Source organism: Notolepis coatsorum (genome assembly GCF_963971535.1).
Source record: "Notolepis coatsorum genome assembly, chromosome: 17".
Lineage (NCBI taxonomy): Eukaryota > Metazoa > Chordata > Actinopteri > Aulopiformes > Paralepididae > Notolepis > Notolepis coatsorum.
The window spans coordinates 15,499,096-15,522,778 of NC_140181.1; the positions used below are offsets into that span (position 1 = coordinate 15,499,096).

General features: G+C 46.9%; 1 protein-coding gene across 1 annotated transcript in view; it reads right to left on the reverse strand.

The window, feature by feature from the left end:
- The window catches only part of vwa5b1 (von Willebrand factor A domain containing 5B1), a gene marked incomplete at both ends in the record, with an annotated part of 142,186 nt that overhangs the window by 20,676 nt on the left and 97,827 nt on the right, over positions 1 to 23,683 (reverse strand). Inside the window, 2 exon segments of the mRNA XM_084333349.1 lie at positions 880 to 1,017; positions 13,640 to 13,945. Of these exon segments, the coding sequence (XP_084189475.1) occupies positions 880 to 1,017; positions 13,640 to 13,945 (444 nt within the window).

The window sequence follows — 23,683 nt, forward strand, 5'->3', positions numbered from 1 at the left end:
GACATTTTTGTTTTGCACTATGGATTAAAGGCATTTTTGGTTTGCACTATGGATTAAAGACGTGTTTGGTTCGCACCATGGATTAAAGATGTGTTTGTTTTGCACTATGGATTAAAGACGTGTTTGTTTTGCACTATGGATTAAAGACATTTTTGTTTTGCACTATGGATTAAAGACATTTTTGTTTTGCACTATGGATTAAAGACTTTTTTGTTTTGCACTATGGATTAAAGACTTTTTTGTTTTGCACTATGGATTAAAGACATTTTAACAACACTGAATACTGTACAGCAGTCTGCAGATTGAAATGCACACCTTGAAGTCATAATAACACATCAGTACCTTTTCAAATGCAAATGCTTCAAGGACTGAACTCAGCTATATGTTAATTATTACAGGAGAGCTGTTTCAATTGCAAATCGCTTGTGGTCGTTGGTGCAAACAACACCCAGGTGGAAGAAGGCACTAGGAATGGCCATAATTTAATAAATAAAGTTTATTATTATATTATTATGAGCAATGTCTTCCCAGATCCAGTACTGGCATGATTACTCGAGTAATTCATGGATTACTGTCTGCAAAAAAAGAAGAGGAAAAAAAACTTGTACTTGAGTAACCCATTACCAGAGTAATCCATAGAAGACATTCATCTTTCTACACTAAAAGATGTGTTTGGAACTGGAGACTTGACTGTACATATCAAGTAGAAGAGTAGAAGAACCTGGAAGAATTGGCTACTTCTTCTACTACAAAGAGATCACAGGGAAAATGTATTTATGAATTGATTTCCTTTAGATATTGAGGACAAAGTTCAGTCAGATTCCTATTCAGAGAAAGGGTTGTGTAAATCTTCCCTCACAGGGAATCTGTGTGACTTACCAGGGTTCATGTATTCAACAGAGGTCTGCAAATACTCATTAGTGTCCAGATCGACAGGGATGAACGCGGTGTATTTGCTCAGTATGTTGCAGGCCTTGCTGGTGTGAATGGCATATAGCTGGTACCGTCGTCCAGAGCCTGTGGAGGAAAAACAGTCACTCAGTCATTCATTCAAACATTGACTGAAAACCATCCCCCCAATGGCCTCATCCCACTTTCACTTAGTCAAAGACAAAAAATAAGGCACATTCATTCACGTTTTCACATGTTTTTCACCACAAATTGACCACAGTTCCATTTCAGATGGTGACACCCGAGGATCTGACTAATACCTGGAACACAATCCCTACCCCTACAATTGTCTTAACTTTTTCTTTTCTGTTCTCACTGGTCCAGCAAATAGGCCGAACCGTGGATAAGCTATGTGAGCCAGCAAGCAAACGTTATGCTAGCAAGCATTAAAGCAGCAGTAATCATTTTCTGACCACTAGAGGGGAGTATGGAGCCACTCTACACAAACCCTTAATTTCTCCCAAAATGAAAGCCTCTCTTGTTTCACGAAAAGTAATCATTTGAAATACACTATTATGTAACTACTGCTGTAATTGTAACTTTTGCTGAATACAAATAATTTCCATGCATGATTAAAACTACAATAAATACAACTTTTTCTTGGGCATTTCCTCATTAACTCATTCATTAACTCATGGCATTTCCTCATTAACTCATTCATTAACTCATTCACGTAATATTACGTGTTTGCTCGCCAAAAACATAATATTACGTTTTTAGATCGTTTTTTCTTTTATTCGATTTTAATATCAATATTACACTCACAGACCCAAACCCTGGCAGCACATCACCCCCATCCTCATCCAGCTCCACTGGCTCCCCATCAAATCCCGCATCACCTACAAAACCCTCCTGCTCACCTACAAATCCCTTCACGCCCTGGCACCTCAGTACCTCACTGACCTCCTCCACCCCTACACTCAGTCACGGTCCCTGCGATCCACGGACACTGGTCAGCTCTCCATCCCCCGAACCAGACTGCGGACGTTCGGGGACAGAGCTTTCAGTGTGGCAGCTCCCACCCTCTGGAACTCCCTCCCCGCAGAACTCCGCACCACCCCAACTCTGGACTCATTTAAAAAACTGCTCAAAACCCACCTCTTCAACCTGGCCTTCAACCCCTAACTTTCTCACTTTATATGTATGTGTTGTGTCTGTCCACTATGTTTGTTGACTTGTTATCTCCCCCCCCCCCCCCCCCCTGCTCTCTTTATGGATCTGCAGTTTATCATCACCTGCTTTTAAAAAGGTTATCTTGGAATGGATAATGGATATATGTATGTGTTGTGTCTGTCCACTATGTTTGTTGACTTGTTATCTCCCCCCCCCCCCCTTATGTAAAGCGACCTTGGGTCCTCTGAAAGGCGCTATATAAAACAAAGTATTATTATTATTATTATTATTATAATGGTGCATGTGATTGCTTTCAGGATTATCTATCTATCTAGGCGTCAGTGTGTGAAATCGGACCCTGCTCAATCAAAATTCTTGTCCATACCTAAAGACTAACTTGAGAGAGTCAATATAATCAGTATACATATCTTGGCTTGTGGCTCTATGAGATTTAAGTTCAATGTGGATGTTGTGAAGGATCAGATTAAACCGAATATGTATATTTATTTATATATATATATTTAATTGTATTTGTATATCGTTTGATATCCCCTGTATATTCCTTGTACAATATGCATTGAATATCCCCGTTTCTACTAAACAGCCCATAATAGTTTCATTCTACCATTGGACGAGAACCTGGTGCCAGGTTGCCATACCCCTAGGTCCAAGTTCAATCGTGCCGCCTAACATGTCGAGGCAACCCCCGGTTCCGCGCAGTAATATGTCGGGCGAAATACGAATGGTACTATTTGTTCATAGCGCATATATATATGGCGCTCGTAAAGTAGAACTTTCTTTTAGTCCAGTTCTTTACCCTCCAACAGAGTGACAGACGCAAAAGCCTCCCCACGACGCACGTGTGGTGTAGTAAGGCCTACTTGGCCCAGAATAGGCATTGAGATACCGTGTAGATTAATAGTTGAATGGTCATAGTTTGGCACCATACCGTCGAGTTGGACGTATTCTATTAAGCTAATAGTAGTCTATTTATGTATGGTGCATCGTTCGGTTAGAGTTCTACAGTTATTAGTACCCCCATCGTTCCTGACGTTATCTGGACGCTTAACCAGGCTGGTCAGACCCCTAGTGGTGATTGCATCCGAGGAGCTCCGGGCCAAGAGCGACTGGACCTGTATATTGGATTACTCTACCCTGACGACGGCGAGCCTTCCACGGCTTGGATTATGCTTTGTGTGCTTTGATTATTCCATGGATGAAGGCCAACACTGCCGAGTGTTGGAATTACCCCCCGGAGAGGACTCCAGGTGAGACGGCGCTCTACACGTGAGGTCGCCTCACGTCTCTCCGTTGTGGACCGGCAGATACCGTTCCACAGAGGGTCCAGCTGTATTCGTCTGCGGCCCGAGGTTCTGTGGGCACCGTGTCCAAGACTTTGGATTCTCCCAAGACACCGTCGGCCAGATGGGATACCGCCAGCGGCTTCTCTAACCCCCCCCTCCTACTGTCTTACAACCAGCGGGACCCCCCCCCCCCCTTAGTGTATCCAGCTATAATCATTTAAGTACCATCGCTATCGTTTCCTAAATATTCCAGGTTGTATACTTACTCCCTGCGCAACCAGAGATTGGACATTCAATGTTGATTTACCTACGAATACTAATTTGCCATAAAAGTGCATATTCCATATTTCAAATCATAAATGTAATTAAGTGATCGTTGTATACACCCTTTGCTGTATTAAACTTTCGATTTGGTACATTTGTGTTGGTTCGTTTCATCAGGTGGGAAAGTGTTCATCATACTTATATCTTGTACTGGGTGGCCAGAAGTTAAAGTACATGAGGTAGTGGTATTAAATATCATATCTAACAATACAGTCAGGGAATTGTACCCCTCAGTTACAATTGGTCCTTCGAGCCGGATGGTAACTAGTGTAATATTAATATAGTGTTATTAATATCGAAATGGCCTATGATGAACACTCCACGAAACGATCCTCCTAACCTAGAACGCCCGCGGCGCAGACGACAGACACCTCAGTACTTAGAGGCTTACACTGTCAGTCAACTACCTAGCCTTCGACAAACGGTAAACGTGGTAAAAGTAGAAAGTAAAATTATGTCTGACCTTAACGACCAGGTTTCCCCGACCACAGAGGCCCTAGTAGGTCCTAATGTAACTGACCAAGCCCACGGTGGGGACCAGGAGGGAATTGACATGCCTTTACCCCCCGCCACTACTAAAGAAGTAGTCCCCGACAAGCCCCGGGAGGAAGACAACCCTACAGAGAGAGAACTCTGCACGGAGGAAGAGGAGGAGAGCGCCGAGGAACTAGAGCTCCAGGACTCCCCAACGAGTACCCCCAGGAGCGGCTCACGCAGGAGCGGCTCACCTCCACTACCGCCTTCCCCCAACGAAGCGGAGAGGACACTACAACAGGCGTTCCTCGTCAGCCTGACAGCCTCCGCCGAGCGCGATCGGCTCCAAGCACAGATGCTTGGCGAGCGCGAACACCTCCAAGCGCAGCAACGGAGCGAAGAACAGCGCACACGTCTGGAGATGAGACGCTTCCAGATGGAAGAGAATATGGCAAGAGACCGGGCCGACGCCCAGCGCGCCGCTGCCGGTGCCCAAAGAGACGCAGAGCGCGACAGGATACAAGCCGAGCGCGACAAGCAACAAGCGCAGCTAATGGAGCAGCTGATCAAAAGGACAACTCCCTCTCCCTCCGCCAGGGGCTCAAGGAACTCGTCGAGACAACAGTCAAGAGCAGCGTCACCGCAACGAGCAAGCGACCCTGAACTTGACCAACAGACCGAGTCTAGACCCCCCGCAGACCCCCTTCCCATACCGGTCCAAGCGAGACCCAGCTACAAGGAAGGAGCGGCCTACACTGCGGAGAAGCTAAATAAACGATTACAGGATCTAGAAGATTTGATAGAAGAAGAAGAGGGAGAAGAGGAGAACCAAGCCCGACGACAGCACAGTACTCCACCGGACCAGGAGGTCCCATACAGTCCAGGCTATACCCCCGCGGCGCTGCGCTACAGACCCCCGACTCTATTCACGGGTGAGCACGACGCACGACCAGCCCCGAGGAACAGTACCTGGACCAGCGGGCCATGGTACCCTGCCAGTACCAGCCCACAGCGAGGCGCAAGAGGGGACTCGTCCAGGAGGTCTCTCCCCCAACGCTCGCCGATGTATCAGCCATCCACGGCGTCATACAACGCCACGCCGTCATTCCCAGACTTCGCCTATGAGAGTCGAGCACAGTACACGGAGCTCCGGATGTGCTTAGAGACAATGATGGTGGATGTCGCTGATGAACGCCACAAGTATGCAATATTATTGAAGCACCTGAAAGTACCGCGAGCGCACAATATAGCGCTAGCCTATGCTACCTCCTCGACCCCATACACAGCGGCCCTTGCAGCGCTGGATCAGAGATATGGACGTATATGGGATTACGTAATCCAGGAGATAAGGCATATTGACCGCCTACCCCCAGCCACAGACAATCGCTCACTAGACAACCTGTCAATCAAAGTGCAGTCCCTAGTGGGGATGCTGGGAGCTCAACGGGAGAAGGGCATGCATGAGCTGTACGCCAACTCTAACGTTGAGAGGATTTTGGAGAAGCTGCCACCCGCAAGACAGGAGCGCTTTCGGCGGCAGAGGGACTACCGAGATCCCGACGGCCCCGAGCCATCCCTCCTTGATCTGGCCGACTTCCTGGCGAGAGAGGTCAGCAGCTTACGACTGGACACCTTCGGGCGGAGCACGCCAAGCTCCAGAGAGGGACCCAGGAGAATAAGTGATGGAAGAAGATCGGTGACTGTCATGCACCAATCAGAGTCAGTACCGAGCAGTAAGAGTCACAGCACCCCCTCGAGAAAGGAGAAGTGGAAGATAGCGTGTCCCTACTGTGAGAAAGAACACTGGCTGTCACAATGTGACTCATTCACAAAGATGAATGCAGAAGAAGTGAGCCAATGGATAAAGTCCAACCGGCGCTGTTATCGATGTGCGCTGCCCCACATGGCAGCCGAATGCCGCCTAAAGAAAAGGTGCAGCCGGTGCGATGGAGCCCATCTAGATATACTACACGATAGTAACGGAAGACGGCCTATACCTGCACCACGGAGCGGCACCAAGGCAAGTGTCATGTACATTGACCCCGCCAGCAGCAACGGAGCTCAAGTGCTCTTAAAGGTAGTCCGTGTGACATTGAGCTACCAAGATAAAGTCATGGACACTTACGCCGTCCTTGATGACGGGTCAGAGAAGACCCTTCTGCTCGCCTCCGCTGCGACTCAGCTGGGACTGCGGGGGAGCAAGAACGAAATGACGATTCGGACAATAAGAAGAGATTTAAAGACGATAAAGGGCGAGAATGTCTCCTTCACTATCGCAGCCAACGGGCAGCCAGAGCGACGGTACAAGATCACAAATGCTTTCACCAGCCAAGAAATAGGACTATCGCAGTACACCTACCCTGTCACCAAGTTGATGGATAAATATGTGCACCTGCGTCAATTACCTATCCCGCTCATAGACGGCGCTACCCCGACCCTGTTGATAGGCTCCGACCATGCAGAACTCATAGTCCCGATTGACCGGGTCCATACAGGCCCCCGAGGCTGTCCTGCAGCAGTCGAGACCCGCCTAGGATGGACATTGCAAGGCCCCCTCGCTAAATCTCTCAACCGAACAGCAGCCACTAGCTGCTTCCACTCCAGAACGACAGAAGAAGACACCACTCTCCTGCAGCATGTCGAGAGGCTATGGACCCTAGAGACAATGCCCTTTAAGAACGAAAAGAAAGACATTCGCTCTAAAGAAGACATTTACGCCATCAACCTACTCGAGCAGGGGACAAAGAGAGTCACAGTCGGCGGAGTGATGAGATACGCAACTCCACTCCTGAGGCGAGAGGGAATGCCCACCTTTCACGCAAAGAAAGACGCCACGGAGCGCTATCTACTGAACACAGAGCGGCGCCTAGCAAAAGACCCCATTCAAGAGAGTGTGTACCGAGCTGAGATTGAGAAGCTAATCACAGCGGGACACGTAACAAAGATTGACATTAAAGAGGCCGATCAGACGACCGAATCATGGTACGTGCCGCATCACAAGGTCCATCACAATGGCAAGGATCGCATTGTGTTTAACTGCAGCTACCAGATCGGATCCCAAAATCTGAATAAAGAGCTCTTGCCCGGCCCCACACTCGGCCCCTCCCTACTAGGCGTGCTACTGCGCTTCCGCCAGGACAAGGTGGCTATAAGCGGGGATATCAAAGGGATGTTCTTGCAGGTGAGACTAGTAGAGGAGGACAAGCCTCTGCTACGGTTCCTATGGAGAGAGAAGATCGGAGATGAGAACCCATCCATCTACCAGTGGGAAGTACTCCCCTTCGGAACCACATGCAGCCCGTGCTGTGCTACATTTGCACTACAGAAACACGTCACAGAGGACCCAGCAGCAGATGAAGAGGTCCAACACAGTGTGAAGAACAGTTTCTACGTGGACAACTGTTTACAAAGCGTCTCGACTCAAGAAGAAGCCGAGGCTCTCCTAATCAAGTTACACGCCTCCCTAATCAAAGGAGGCTTTGATCTCAGGCAGTGGGCCAGCAGTGACCCGCACGTATTGCGCAGCCTCTCCTCCGCAGACAAGGCTGCCAGCAGCGAGACCTGGATGGCGACAATCCCAGGAGAAGCCCAAGAAATGACACTAGGATTAGTCTGGCGCTTCAAAACAGACTCGCTCCACTATAGACACAAACCCTTGGCTCCAGAGCAAGGAAGGTCGGCGGCGATACCGACCACCAGACGGAGTGTGTACAGAACACTCGCCAGACAATATGACCCGTTGGGATGTATTCTACCTTACACCACCAGGGCAAAGATGATTGTACGAGCACTATGGGACAAGGACCAGGGCTGGGACGACCCAATACCCGCACACCTTGCCTCAACATGGAGAGAGTGGGAGACGGAACTCCGCTCACTCCCAGGTGTCAATATACGCCGCAGCTACTTCCCAACCACAGTGAGGCCAGAGACATGCGAGATTGAGCTACACGTCTTCAGCGACGCCTCCGAAGTAGCCTACGGATCGGTTGCCTATTTGCGTGCCCAAGAGATGGGAGGAGAGATACACACTGCTTTCATACTGGCCCGCTCAAGAATAGCCCCACGTAAGCAACAATCTATCCCACGTCTAGAGCTCTGCGCAGCCCTCGCAGGAGCGCATCTAGCCACGTTAATCCAACGTGAACTCACCATTCCGGTGCATAGAACAATCTTGTGGTCAGATTCCACGACAGTACTCACATGGATTAAGTCTGATTCATGCAGATACAAAGTCTTTGTGGGAGTCAGAGTCACCGAGATTCAAGAATTAACAGAAGAAGCAAGCTGGAGGTATGTGGATACCAAACACAACCCAGCTGACGTCATCACCCGGGGAATGTCCCTGGATGACCTAACCCGTCGCAACATCTACAGTGACGGACCAGCATTCCTCAAGCTCCCGGAAGGAGATTGGCCTACGCCCACCCCGAGGGAAGCAAGTAACGAGGAGGCTGAGAACAAGAAGCCTATGTTCTGTGGACTGAGCACTGTCGCCTCCACAGACCCCAACATAGATGACTGCATTACCCTAGAGAGTGCGCAACAAAGAACATTCCTGCGGCACCACCCAGAGATTCAGTCCACCACTGACATGTCAGCAGCTGACTACGAAGAAGCAGAACTTCTTCTACTACAACGAGCCCAGAGAGACTCGTTCCCCGATGAGCTAGACTGTCTACAGGGAGGAAACCCCGTCCCATCAGACAGCAGACTGATTCACCTGGCACCAGAGAGTGACGCACATAATCTCATCAGAGTGGGTGGTCGCCTGCGGAGAGCCCCCGATCTACCAGATGACATTAAGCACCCGATCGTCTTGAACAGCCGACACAAGGTCACAGAGCTGATCATAAAGAAATACGACGAGGATGTACACCACGCAGGAGCAGAGAGAGTCTTCGCGGAGATCAGACGTCGTTATTGGATATTGCAAGGGAGAGAAGCAGTACGGAGCTTCCAGCGAACCTGTCTAGACTGCCGTAAGTGGCGCGCACAGCCCAGCATACCACGGATGGCTGACCTACCCCCCTGTCGCCTCCGAATCGGCGACAAGCCATTCCACTCCACAGGCATGGACTGTTTTGGCCCGTTGTATATAAAGAGAGGAAGAGGCACCGAGAAGCGGTGGGGTATTGTATTCAAATGCATGACCACCAGAGCGATACATATCGAGCTCCTTCCGACCATGAGCACAGACTCATTCCTTATGGCCTTCCGGAGATTCACATCACGGAAAGGAAAACCGTCTACATTGTTGTCTGATCACGGGACCAACTTCAAAGGCGGAGAAAGAGAGCTGAGAGAGAGCTTCCAAGCTATGGGCCCAGAACTTAAGACCCACCTCGCTCCAGCCCAGATTGACTTCCAGTTTAATCCCCCGAACGCACCCCACTTCGGTGGAACCTGGGAACGAGAAGTACGTTCTATAAAGACAGCCCTGTATGCCGTACTCGGAGCCCAGACTGTGGCAGAGGAAGTCCTAATGACAGTCCTCACGGAGATCGAGGGAGTATTGAACTCAAAGCCCCTCGGTTACGTCTCCAGTGATGTAGCAGATGTCGACCCAGTCACCCCCAACACACTCCTAATGGGGCGGCTGGACCCCGCGCTACCCCAGACAATGTACAGGCCCGAAGAAGCGAACGGCCGAAGAATGTGGAGGTACAGCCAAGTACTAGCTGACAAGTTTTGGAGCAGCTTCCTACTTCACTACCTACCGTCTCTACAGACCCGCCAGAAGTGGGTAAAAGAGAGAGACAATTTGACAGAAGGAACAGTCGTCATGATTATTGATCAGTCACTGCCCAGAGCTATGTGGCCGGCTGGCCGCGTAAGCAAAGTGATCACCGGTGCCGATGGCAAGGTCCGAGCAGCTGAAGTACTCGTCCAAGGGCGCACCTACACACGTCCCGTGGCGAGGCTCATAGAACTGCCCCGACTCCCAGATACTATCGATGATGACCATGACCCTATGACTTTGTGAGTTGACTGACCCTTACAGCGGACCTTGAGTGGAAGACAGTGCGGTTAATCTGTCTCTGCTTAGCTAATTAGGTGGGACTAATTAGGGGGCGGCTGTTGTGAAGGATCAGATTAAACCGAATATGTATATTTATTTATATATATATATTTAATTGTATTTGTATATCGTTTGATATCCCCTGTATATTCCTTGTACAATATGCATTGAATATCCCCGTTTCTACTAAACAGCCCATAATAGTTTCATTCTACCATTGGACGAGAACCTGGCGCCAGGTTGCCATACCCCTAGGTCCAAGTTCAATCGTGCCGCCTAACATGTCGAGGCAACCCCCGGTTCCGCGCAGTAATATGTCGGGCGAAATACGAATGGTACTATTTGTTCATAGCGCATATATATATGGCGCTCGTAAAGTAGAACTTTCTTTTAGTCCAGTTCTTTACCCTCCAACAGAGTGACAGACGCAAAAGCCTCCCCACGACGCACGTGTGGTGTAGTAAGGCCTACTTGGCCCAGAATAGGCATTGAGATACCGTGTAGATTAATAGTTGAATGGTCATAGTTTGGCACCATACCGTCGAGTTGGACGTATTCTATTAAGCTAATAGTAGTCTATTTATGTATGGTGCATCGTTCGGTTAGAGTTCTACAGTTATCAGTACCCCCATCGTTCCTGACGTTATCTGGACGCTTAACCAGGCTGGTCAGACCCCTAGTGGTGATTGCATCCGAGGACCTCCGGGCCAAGAGCGACTGGACCTGTATATTGGATTACTCTACCCTGACGACGGCGAGCCTTCCACGGCTTGGATTATGCTTTGTGTGCTTTGATTATTCCATGGATAAAGGCCAACACTGCCGAGTGTTGGAATTACCCCCCGGAGAGGACTCCAGGTGAGACGGCGCTCTACACGTGAGGTCGCCTCACGTCTCTCCGTTGTGGACCGGCAGATACCGTTCCACAGAGGGTCCAGCTGTATTCGTCTGCGGCCCGAGGTTCTGTGGGCACCGTGTCCAAGACTTTGGATTCTCCCAAGACACCGTCGGCCAGATGGGATACCGTCGGCCAGATGGGATACCGCCAGTGGCTTCTCTAACCCCCCCCTCCTACTGTCTTACAACCAGCGGGACCCCCCCCCCCCCTTAGTGTATCCAGCTATAATCATTTAAGTACCATCGCTATCGTTTCCTAAATATTCCAGGTTGTATACTTACTCCCTGCGCAACCAGAGATTGGACATTCAATGTTGATTTACCTACGAATACTCATTTGCCATAAAAGTGCATATTCCATATTTCAAATCATAAATGTAATTAAGTGATCGTTGTATACACCCTTTGCTGTATTAAACTTTCGATTTGGTACATTTGTGTTGGTTCGTTTCATCAGGTGGGAAAGTGTTCATCATACTTATATCTTGTACTGGGTGGCCAGAAGTTAAAGTACATGAGGTAGTGGTATTAAATATCATATCTAACAATACAGTCAGGGAATTGTACCCCTCAGTTACAGTGGATATTCTTGCTTCCAAGCTGCAACAGAAAATTGGCTTCCTGTACAGAAGTAGACAGAGCTTTCCTCTGATTAGTAGAAAGAGGATTGCCAAAGCTGTTTTAAATGTTGGACTATGGAAATGTGATTTATAGGCAGGCTGCAGCTTCAACTCTTATACCTTTGGACTCCGTCTATAATTCTGCCCTCAGATTTATTACTGGTGACAGATATGATACCCACCACTGTGTCCTTTATGAAAAGGTTGGATGGTATGATATCATTGGTATTTCTTTATTGTTTATTATTGTTTATCTTTTGTTATTTTTCCAGGGTTCTCAGGGTTCCTCCATTTTGCTTTGAACTTGGAGAACCAGCTTTTTCCATTGATGTTTCCAACACCTGGAACGCCCTCCAACTGACTCTGAAGCTGAAGGCTCTTCCTTCTCTTGCTGCATTTAAAAAGTATGATCTCTGACCACTTTGTGTCGACTTGTAACTGTCTTAGCTTTTCATAGTTTAGGGAACATAGGGCTGGGGGAACATAGGGCTGTGGGAACATAGGGCTGGGGGAACATAGGGCTGTGGGAACATAGGGCTGTGGGAACATAGGGCTGTAGGAACATAGGGCTGCAGGAACATAGGGCTGGGGGAACATAGGGCTGTGGGAACATAGGGCTGTAGGAACATAGGGCTGAGGGAACATAGGGCTGTAGGAACATAGGGCTGGGGGAACATAGGGCTGTAGGAACATAGGGCTGGTGGAACATAGAGCTGTAGGAACATAGGGCTGGGGGAACATAGAGCTGTAGGAACATAGGGCTGCAGGAACATAGGGCTGGGGGAACATAGGGCTGTGGGAACATAGGGCTGCAGGAACATAGGGCTGGGGGAACATACAGTAGTGCTGTGGGAACATAGGGCTGAGGGAACATAGGGCTGTAGGAACATAGGGCTGTGGGAACATAGGGCTGTGGGAACATAGGGCTGTGGGAACATAGGGCTGTGGGAACATAGGGCTGTGGGAACATAGGGCTGAGGGAACATAGGGCTGTGGGAACATAGGGCTGGGGGAACATACAGTAGTGCTGTGGGAACATAGGGCTGTAGGAACATAGGGCTGCAGGAACATAGGGCTGTGGGAACATAGGGCTGTGGGAACATAGGGCTGTGGGAACATAGGGCTGCAGGAACATAGGGCTGTGGGAACATAGGGCTGTGGGAACATAGGGCTGCAGGAACATAGGGCTGTAGGAACATAGGGCTGTAGGAACATAGGGCTGAGGGAACATAGGGCTGAGGAAACATAGGGCTGTGGGAACATAGGGCTGTAGGGCTGTAGGAACACAGGGCTGTAGGAACACAGGGCTGTAGGGCTGTGGGAACATAGGGCTGGAGGAACATAGGGCTGTAGGAACACAGGGCTGTAGGGCTGTAGGAACACAGGGCTGTAGGGCTGTAGGAACACAGGGCTGGGGGAACATAGGGCTGTGGGAACATAGGGCTGGAGGAACACAGGGCTGTAGGAACATAGGGCTGTGGGAACATAGGGCTGAGGGAACATAGGGCTGAGGGAACATAGGGCTGAGGGAACATAGGGCTGTAGGAACATAGGGCTGTGGGAACATAGGGCTGTAGAGCTGTAGGAACACAGGGCTGTAGGAACACAGGGCTGTAGGGCTGTAGGAACACAGGGCTGTAGGAACACAGGGCTGTGGGAACACAGGGCTGGGGGAACATAGGGCTGTAGGAACATAGGGCTGTAGGAACATAGGGCTGTGGGAACACAGGGCTGGGGGAACATAGGGCTGGGGGAACATAGGGCTGTGGGAACATAGGGCTGGGGGGAACATGGGGCTGTAGGAACACAGGGCTGGGGGAACATGGGGCTGGGGGAACATGGGGCTGTAGGAACATAGGGCTGTAGGAACACAGGGCTGAGGGAACATAGGGCTGGGGGAACATGGGGATGACCCCGATGTACTGGTCGCTCACCGTGCTCGATCTCGCACTCCTTCTCAGCCATGTGTTCAAAGTCCTGTATGATGGAGCGCCCGGCCAGGTGGTGGAAGGTCTCGTTCCACAGCTCCTCGTGGACCTTCTCCTCCCGCTCGCGGCCCTTCAGGTAGGGCTCGATGTCGAACACCACCTCCCACCTCACCGGCGTGCCACACAGCAGGCCGGTCAGCACCGCCTTACAGCCGCCCTGCCCCCCCGGGCCGGCGGCGGCGGCACCACCCAGGTCCGAGGCGTCGCTCTCCTGCGGGGTCTCCGCCTCGCAGAGCTGGTGGCTGTAGCCGTCTGAGGAATGACCAGAGGGGTGTTGTAGGGTTACTTCTTGTCTTGCAACAAGGGCCTTTTTGGATCAAACCTTGTTTTGTGTTAAAAGCGCTAAATGGACTGCATTTATATAACAGCTTTTTATCCAAAGCGCTTTACAACTTATGCCTCACATTCTACCCATTCACTCACACGTTCACACACCGAAGGTGGAGGCGACCATGCAAGGTGCCAACCTGCTCATCGGGAGCAATTTAGGGGTTAAGTGTCTCGCTCAAGGGCACTTCGACACGCTGCCCGGGAGGAGCGGGAATCGAACCAGGAACCTCCGGATTACCAGACGACTGCTCTACCTCCTGAGCCCCTGTCGCCCCTAGGTAATTTGCTATATAGATATAGTTGACTTGACTGGTGTTTTGATTAGAGAACAGACCTCAGATCTGCTAGGTCCCAAGGGACCTGAGCAAAGAGTGACAACCACCTGCAGTCTGGTTTAATATCATGACTGATGAACGCTGGTCTGGTTTAATATCATGGCTGATGAACGCTGGTCTGGTTTAATATCATGGCTGATGAACGCTGGTCTGGTTTAATATCATGGCTGATGAACGCTGGTCTGGTTTAATATCATGACTGATGAACGCTGGTCTGGTTTAATATCATGGCTGATGAACGCTGGTCTGGTTTAATATCATGACTGATGAACGCTGGTCTGGTTTAATATCATGACTGATGAACGCTGGTCTGGTTTAATATCATGACTGATGAACGCTGGTCTGGTTTAATATCATGACCGATGAACGCTGGTCTGGTTTAATATCATGGCTGATGAACGCTGGTCTGGTTTAATATCATGGCTGATGAACGTTGGTCTGGTTTAATATCATGGCTGATGAACACTGGTCTGGTTTAATATCATGGCTGATGAACACTGGTCTGGTTTAAATCTTTTTTTTTTATTATCTTTTCCCCCCTTCTTTTTCTGCTTTTCTCCCCTCCCAATGTTAGTCGTTATGCCAATTCCCAATCCCCTTCCTGGTCGTTGCGCACTCTACCCCCTACCGTAGGTCTGGGAGGGCGGAGACTATCACATGCTTCCTCCGACACATGTGTACCCAGCCCACCACTTCTTTTCACCTGGCAGCGCGGACTCTCACTGGGAGAGTGTAACGTGTGGAAGGTCACACTACCTCTCTTAGATCCTTCCCTCGCTGTGCAGGCGCCCCGACCGAACTGTAGGAGTCGCTGTCCACAACGACCCAGACCCACCCACCGGCTTCCCTCCCGCTGACTCTGCCAATCGAGCCAGTATGACGGCCGGCCAAGCCGGAAGCAACGCTGACAGCTGGATTCGATACTAGTGTCTCTTGCGTTGGTGACGCACGCCTTGTCCGCTGGGCCACCCAGCCGCCTTGCTGGTCTGTTTTTTTTATTTTTTTTTAAAATCTTTTTCCCCCTCCTTCTTTTTCAGATTTTTCTCCCATCCCACCCTTCCTGGTTGTTGCGCACTTTCCCCTACTGTTGGTCCGAGAGGCCGGAGACTGTCACATGCTTTCCTCCGACGCATTTGCAGCCTGCCGGCAGCCAGCCTGGCCGCGCAGATTCTCACTGGGAGAGTGTAACGACTGTAACGTGTGGGAGGCCGCACTACCTCTCTCCAGATCCTACCCTCGCTGAGCAGGCGCCCCGACCGCCCAGGACCCACCCGCCAGCTTTCCCACCCTTTAATACTGCCAATTGTATTAGTGTGAACGGCCAGCCAAGCTGGTGACAACGCCGGGAGCTGGATTCGAACACGCGAATCCAGCATCTCCGGCGTTGGTGACGAACGCAATCTCCGCTACGCCACCTGACCGCCCCGCTGGTCTGGTTTAATATCATGGCTGATGAACACTGGTCTGGTTTAATATCATGGCTGATGAACACTGGTCTGGTTTAATATCATGACTGATGAACGCTGGTCTGGTTTAATATCATGACTGATGAACGCTGGTCTGGTTTAATATCATGACTGATGAACGCTGGTCTGGTTTAATATCATGGCTGATGAACACTGGTCTGGTTTAATATCATGACTGATGAACGCTGGTCTGGTTTAATATCATGACTGATGAACACTGGTCTGGTTTAATATCATGGCTGATGAACACTGGTCTGGTTTAATATCATGACTGATGAACGCTGGTCTGGTTTAATATCATGACTGATGAACGCTGGTCTGGTTTAATATCATGGCTGGTGAACGCTGGTCTGGTTTAATATCATGACTGAAGAACGCTGGTCTGGTTTAATATCATGACTGATGAACGCTGGTCTGGTTTAATATCATGACTGATGAACACTGGTCTGGTTTAATATCATGACTGATGAACACTGGTCTGGTTTAATATCATGACTGATGAACGCTGGTCTGGTTTAATATCATGGCTGGTGAACGCTGGTCTGGTTTAATATCATGACTGAAGAACGCTGGTCTGGTTTAATATCATGACTGATGAACGCTGGTCTGGTTTAATATCATGACTGATGAACGCTGGTCTGGTTTAATATCATGACAGCAACACCTGCCATTTCACATTCATTAGCAATTAATTCACATTCATTCACACTGTTAAGAATACTACTAGTGTCAGATCATAATGACTAATTATCAACAAATTAGCTTCCCACCAGTGTTCTCACGACATAATTAGCAAAGCGCACTTTCAGGAAATATATATCTACTTTCAAAAGAAAATGCTACAGTTCCATTTATGAGGCGTATAATTTATTATCTTAAATTAGAGGCGTCTGATGAAGACTGTACAGATCAAAGGTGTCCATGGTGACAGAATGAAGACAGTTACATAATGTTCATAGTGCTGCCATTTGTTTCTTTAACCCTTTCTACCTAATTGTTCTCATGTTACTGTAGTAGTGGTGGGGGAAGTACAACAGTAATATACAATGTACAGGGCCCAGTAGTTCAACATTTTGAATCCCTTTCTGATCGGATAATCCAAAAAACAGGATTAGGATCACTTTGACATCCGATCAGATCAGAAAATCAAATCCAAGCTTTAATCTGGATCAAATATTCAAAGCGGGTAGTTCAAACCGACAACACAGGATTGGATTATCTTGATCCCATCAGAGGGGTGGATTTCCAGTGGGTTACCAGAGCAAAATGTACTATAGAATTTATTTTAAAATATGTTTCAATTTAATAACATGGCAAAGTTTGTTAACTGAAATAATAAAAAATGATTAGTCTTCATGACAAATACATTTTATAAAAAAAAAATTTGGTCATGTTTGTGCCCTATTTTGTTTTCAACCAAATGTTGACGACATACATGTTTATGCTCATAAAAAATATCACAACAATGATTGTCAATCACAAATGTAATTTAGTTTAAAGAAAAAATATCTTCAACAAACAAAAAGTCCATCATCTGTCATCACCTTCAGCAAACTGAAACCTCATTAGAATTCAGCTCCTCAAAGCACGCCTGGATGATCCAGCTACCTTGGAATGAATGTTTTGTTGTTGTTACCCTAGTGGGATTTTTTTTTTTATTACAATTCCATTATGATTTTATGTCCTTTATGTGTTAAAAATATAATTAGACATATTTTGCAATGTGGTCTCTTGTCATCCTTGTATTATTTTTCATATCCACTGACTAGATGGAGGATTAAAGCACTGATATTCAGGATCTAGTAATCTTGAAAAGTCAGAGTGGTCCTATCCTTAATTGCTTTTAAATACTGGACAAAATCTGGCCGAGTTGTCTGAACCTGGATCACAAAAGAAGTGATTTCAAAAGCTGATCGGATCTGATTGAGATTAAACGTTTTAAACTACTGGGCCCAGGTGATTAAACTGGGTATAAAATATATAAATTAGTACTACTGAGTAATAGTGCTAATCAGATGTACAGTATGTACTGAAAGGCCACTTTAAATTAGTATTAGCAACAGTAACAGTGTATTGCACTACTATTACTACTACTGTTAACTGTCAACTGTTACCCGTCATTGCACAAATTTATTGTTACCTACTACCTGTTATTGCACAATTTTATTGCACATTTCTTTTTGTATTGGATTCTATTATATGTTATATGTTGTACCAATTGCACATCGTTGCGGGCAAGACCACCCGCATTTCATTGTATATCCGTATGCCGTGACAAATAAAACTCTTGACTTGACTTGACTTGAGTTGTAGTATTAATATGTACAGTGATACAGGTATAAAGACACTATGGTAGTAAGTCATATGATACTGACTTGACTTAAACCCTTTTGCTCTTTGGGGAGCATAGGTCATTCATGAAATCTCTCCAGCTGGTTCGGTGTTGGGCGATTTTCTCTGCTTCCTTCCATGATGTTCTTTCTTCCTTGAGATCCGCCTCGACAGACCTTCTCCAGCTGTTTCTGGGTCTTCCTGGCTTTCTCTTCCCCTGTGGGTTCCAGGTTAAGGCCTGCCTGGTTGTGTTGGAGGATGGTTTTCTCAGGGTGTGTCCAATCCAGCCCCATTTCCTGCGTTTGATTAGGGTTTCAAGTGGTTCTTGTTGAGTGGTTTGCCAGAGCTGTTCGTTTGTGATGGTGTTTGGCCAGTAGATTCCCAGGATGTGTCGTAAGCATCTGTTTATGAAGGTTTGCAGTTTGTTTGAGGTTGCTTTTGTTGTTCTCCATGTTTCTGCTCCGTATAATAGAACTGATTTGACATTGGTGTTGAAGATGCGGAGTTTGGTCTTTGTGGAGATGTGGTTTGAATTCCATGTTTGCTTCAGTATTAAAAATGCTGTTCTTGCCTTCCCTATTCTTGCTTTGATGTCTTTGTCGCTGCCTCCGTCCTTCCCCACGATGCTTCCCAGGTATGTGAAGGTGTCCACCTCGTCCAGTACCTCTCCGTCCAGTTGTACGGCCTCTTCTAAATTGTGGTTCATCTTCATCTCCTTTGTTTTTGCTTTATTGATGTGTAGTCCTGTGGTAGCTGTAATTGTGGCAAGTTTTGTGAGTTTGGTCTGCATTTGTGTTTGTGTGTGTGAGAGGAGGACTATGTCGTTGGCAAAGTCCAAATCCGCGAATTGAGGCCACATTGTCCACTGAATGCCCAGATTTTGTTCGGCTGTGGTTTGTTTCATGATCCAGTCGACTGCCAGAAGAAAGAGGAAAGGGGACAGTAGGCAGCCCTGTCTGACTCCTGTCTCTACTGTAAAGCTGTCTGTGAGCTGGCCGTTGTGTATTACTCTGCAGGATGATTGTAGGTACAGCTGTTGGATGATGGTTATGAACTTCGTTGGGATACCGTAATGTGCCATGAGTTTCCATATAGTGTCTATGTCTAGAGACTGTTGAATGCTTTGTGGAAGTCGATGAATGTGAGGTGGAGAGATGTGTTCCATTCCAGAGTCTGTTCTATGATAATGCAGAGGGTGGCAATGTGATCTGTACATGATCTGTCCTGTCGGAAACCTGCTTGTTCTTCTCGGAATTCTTTGTCCACTTCTTTGGACAGTTTTTCCAGGATGATCCTGCTCAAAATCTTCCCTGGCACAGATGTGAGCATGATGCCTCTGTAGTTGTTATAGTCCTTCAGGTTGCCTTTTTTGGGGAGCTTCACCAGGTATCCCTCTGCGCAGTCGCTTGGCACATTTTCTTCTTCTTTCATATGATACTGGCCAGCAGCGTAACTAGTAAGAGTAGGTAAGGGATATGTACAGATAGTATCTACAGATGTAAATATGATTATATACAGGTATGTACAGACTAGGGCTGACCCCTATTAGTCGAATAGTCGACTAATCGATCGAAAAAGGAGCCGTAGTCGACTGCCAACCTCTTAGTCGAATACAAAAAAAATATATATATTTTATTTAATTTTTTTAACATTCTTTCCAAAAGAAAAGAGGCCTAGCGTGGCTAACGCTAATGGCACGCATACCAGAGGCTAACTGCATACGAAAACAGGCACAGAGGCACTGAAAGAGGATTTCACCCATCTAATGAACACACTAGACTAGACAAATATCAAGATGTATCCATCAGTGGACCAATTGCATGCTTTTGCAGAGGACATTAAGCACAATTTTCTTTTTCATAGTCGACTATCGGCTAATTTCGGCCAATCATAGTCGACTATCCAAATCCTTAGTCGGGGACAGCCCTAGTACAGACAGATGTGGATATATATATATATTAGTGCTGTCAATCGATTAAAATATTTAATCTGATTAATCGCATGATTGTCCATAGTTAACTCGCGATTAATCGCAAATTAATAGCTTTTTTTCTTTTTTTATCTACCTTAAACAGATATTTTTCAAGTTCCAAGTTTTAATACTCTTATCAACATGAGAGTCAACAAATGCTTGCTTTATGCAGCCATTTAACACAAAAGGATGACCCTCAAGCATTGCAAATTTGCATCAAATTCAAAACAGAGTGATGCACAAAATAACTTAAAATTATAACCCCCCTTTTACATCCTTCACTGAAATCACCGCATCGGACCTATCCACCATTCTCTCTACAATGAAAACTTCAACCTGCATCCTGGACCCTATCCCCTCCATCCTAGTCAAGGCTTGTCTTCCTGCCCTTTCTCCCCTAATCACCTCCATTGTAAACTCCTCTCTGATCACTGGCCTATTTCCCCCCGCCCTCAAAATAGCTTCTGTCACCCCCTTACAAAAAAAAACCCGGTCTCAACCCTGAAACCCTTGATAATTTCCGCCCCATTTCCAACCTCCTGTTCCTCTCAAAAATAATTGAGCGAGCCATTGCCTCCCAATTAAAATCCTACCTCGACAACAATAACCTTTATGATAACTTTCAATCCGACACAAAAAAAAAAAGACACAGCACCAAAACTGCTCTTCTAAAGGTCACCAACGACAACTCCTCTCTGCCGACTCTGGTTCCCTCTCCATCCTCATTCTCCTAGACCTCAGCACTGCTTTTGACACCATCAGTCACCCCATCCTCATCACTCGTCTCCAGTCCTCCGTTGGCATCTCCGGAATCCCCCTCACCTTGCTCCAATCATACCTCTCACACAGGCACCAATTCATCTCCATCAACAACTGCAAATCCCCCACTGCCCCCATCACTCATGGTGTCCCCCAAGGCTCAGTACTTGGTCCCCTTCTCTTCATCCTCTACATCCTTCCACTTGGTCTGATTCTCCGCCAACATGGCCTCCGTTTTCACTGTTATGCAGACGACACTCAGCTCTACCTCTCCACCAAGACTATCACTCCAGCCACTCTCTCCACCCTCACCACCTGCCTCACAGACATCAAAACATGGATGCAAAATAACTTTCTCAAATTAAACTGCAATAAATCAGAAATCATCATCATCGGTCCAAAATCTCTCACCAGCCACACCCAGGATTTCTCCCTAAATATTGATGGTTCCATTGTCACCCCCTCCACTCACGTCCGTAACCTTGGCATCATCCTGGACTCCACCCTTTCTTTCCTCCCCCATGTGAACCACATAACCAAATCTGCCTTCTACCACCTCCGGAACATTTCTTGTCTCCGCCCCTCCCTATCACTCTCCGCTGCTGAAACACTGGTTCATGCATTCATCTCATCAAGACTAGATTACTGTAACAGCATCCTCTACAGCTCACCAAACACTATCCTCAATAAACTCCAATATGTCAAACTCTGCTGCCCGCATGCTCACCTCCACCCGTCGCTCTGATCACATCACCCCCGTCCTCCACGACCTCCATTGGCTTCCAATCAAATACAGGATACATTTTAAAATACTACTCATCACATTTAAAGCCCTCAACAACAGTGCCCCTCCCTACCTGTCCGACCTCCTCCACCGTCATACGCCCACCCGTCGCCTTAGGTCTGCAGATGCCAACCTCCTAACACCTCCCACGACCAATCTCCGGACCTGGGGCGACAGGGCCTTTGCTGCTGCTGCCCCCTCCCTCTCGAATGCCCTCCCCAGCCATATCCGTGATGCAAACAACCTGACATCTTTTAAATCAGCCCTCAAAACTCACCTTTTCAATCTTGCTTTTGACCTCTAATTCTGTCAGTTTTATTTTATTTTGTCATGTATTCTTTTTGTTCTGTTTTTGTCCTGTTTTTGTTTTGCCATAGTTTTGTCTCTCCTACCCATGTAAATCGTCTTTGACCACCTGGAAAAGCGCTATATAAGATAGATGTATTATTATTATTATTATTATTATTATTATTATTATTATTATTATTATTATTATTATTATTATTATTATTATTATTATTATTATTATTATTATTATTATTATTATTATTATTATTATTATTATTATTATTATTATTATTATTATTATTATTATTATTATTATTATTATTATTATTATTATTAAAATAAAATAATAATTTAAAACAATGAATAAAGTGTGCATGAAATAATAGGGGAAAGAAAACGTTAGGAACTTGTTACATTCACCCACACAAGGGCTGAGGACTCACACTTCCGCCCCCCCCCCTCTCTCTCACACACACACACTCTCCCAGCTCTCTTTCTCTCTTGCCCCTTCCTCATCTCTCTCACCCCCCCTCTCTCTCTCTATCTCTCACACACACACACACACACACACACACACACACACACACACACACACACACACACACACACACACACACACACACACACACACACACACACACACACACACACACGCACACACACTTTGAGTCAGAAACAAACATAGTATCAATGAGAGTATCAATAATACACCTGAGTGAAGTCTAGTAAAAAAATAAAAAAGTTAATCGTGAGTTAAAAAGATAGTGCCGTTAATAGAATAGGGCGTTAAAGCGTTAATACCGCCTTAACTTTGACAGCCTTAATATATATATTATATACGGTATATACAGCCTTATTGTACATGCTATCATACAGAGTGATATGGGTTATATGCAGGTGTATAAGTAGGTACTGTATATACTGTAGACTTTATTTGAACAGGGACAACACACATTACTGTAAATGTGTGAGACTCCCACCCACCCCCCTCCTAATGGACAGTCTCCTCCCCACCGTATGTATATATTTTCTCCCACCCACCCACCCCCCTCCTAATGGACAGTCTCCTCCCCACCGTATGTATATATTTTCTCCCACCCACCCACTGCCTCCTAATGTACAGTCTCCTCACCATCATATGTATATAAATATTTTCTGTTAGGACAAACATAAGCACAAATACTCTGTATGCAGACAAACAGACATGATAGCTATGTATGGCAGCACATACATTAGCAGATGCATAGCACATACATTAGCAGATGCATAGCACATGCATTTGCAAACATGTACAAACAGAAGCAGACATGTACAGACAATTATGTACAAACAATGATAAGACGTATTAGGTACACACAATCATACATGTGTACCTGTGTAGTGTTGAGTGCACAGCAGTAAAGATATATTAGCATAGTACAGTAATATAGCCACGGTAGATTACTTGCAAAGTGCGTGATAGTAAAAGAAGATTGGTTTTATTATTATTATTATTCCCAACCAGGTCTCTGACATCAAGGCCACCTAATCATCCCTTCCCCCTAATTGGCTGATATCAATCCCTGTCTCCTGAGCCGTTCAGCCATTGTGTGTAGTGTGATGTGTGCCTGGTGCCAGTGTATGGCAGCCATTGTGTAGTGTGATGTGTGTCTGGTGCCAGTGTATGGCAGCCATTGTGTGTAGTGTGATGTGTGTCTGGTGCCAGTGTAAGGCAGCCATTGAGCC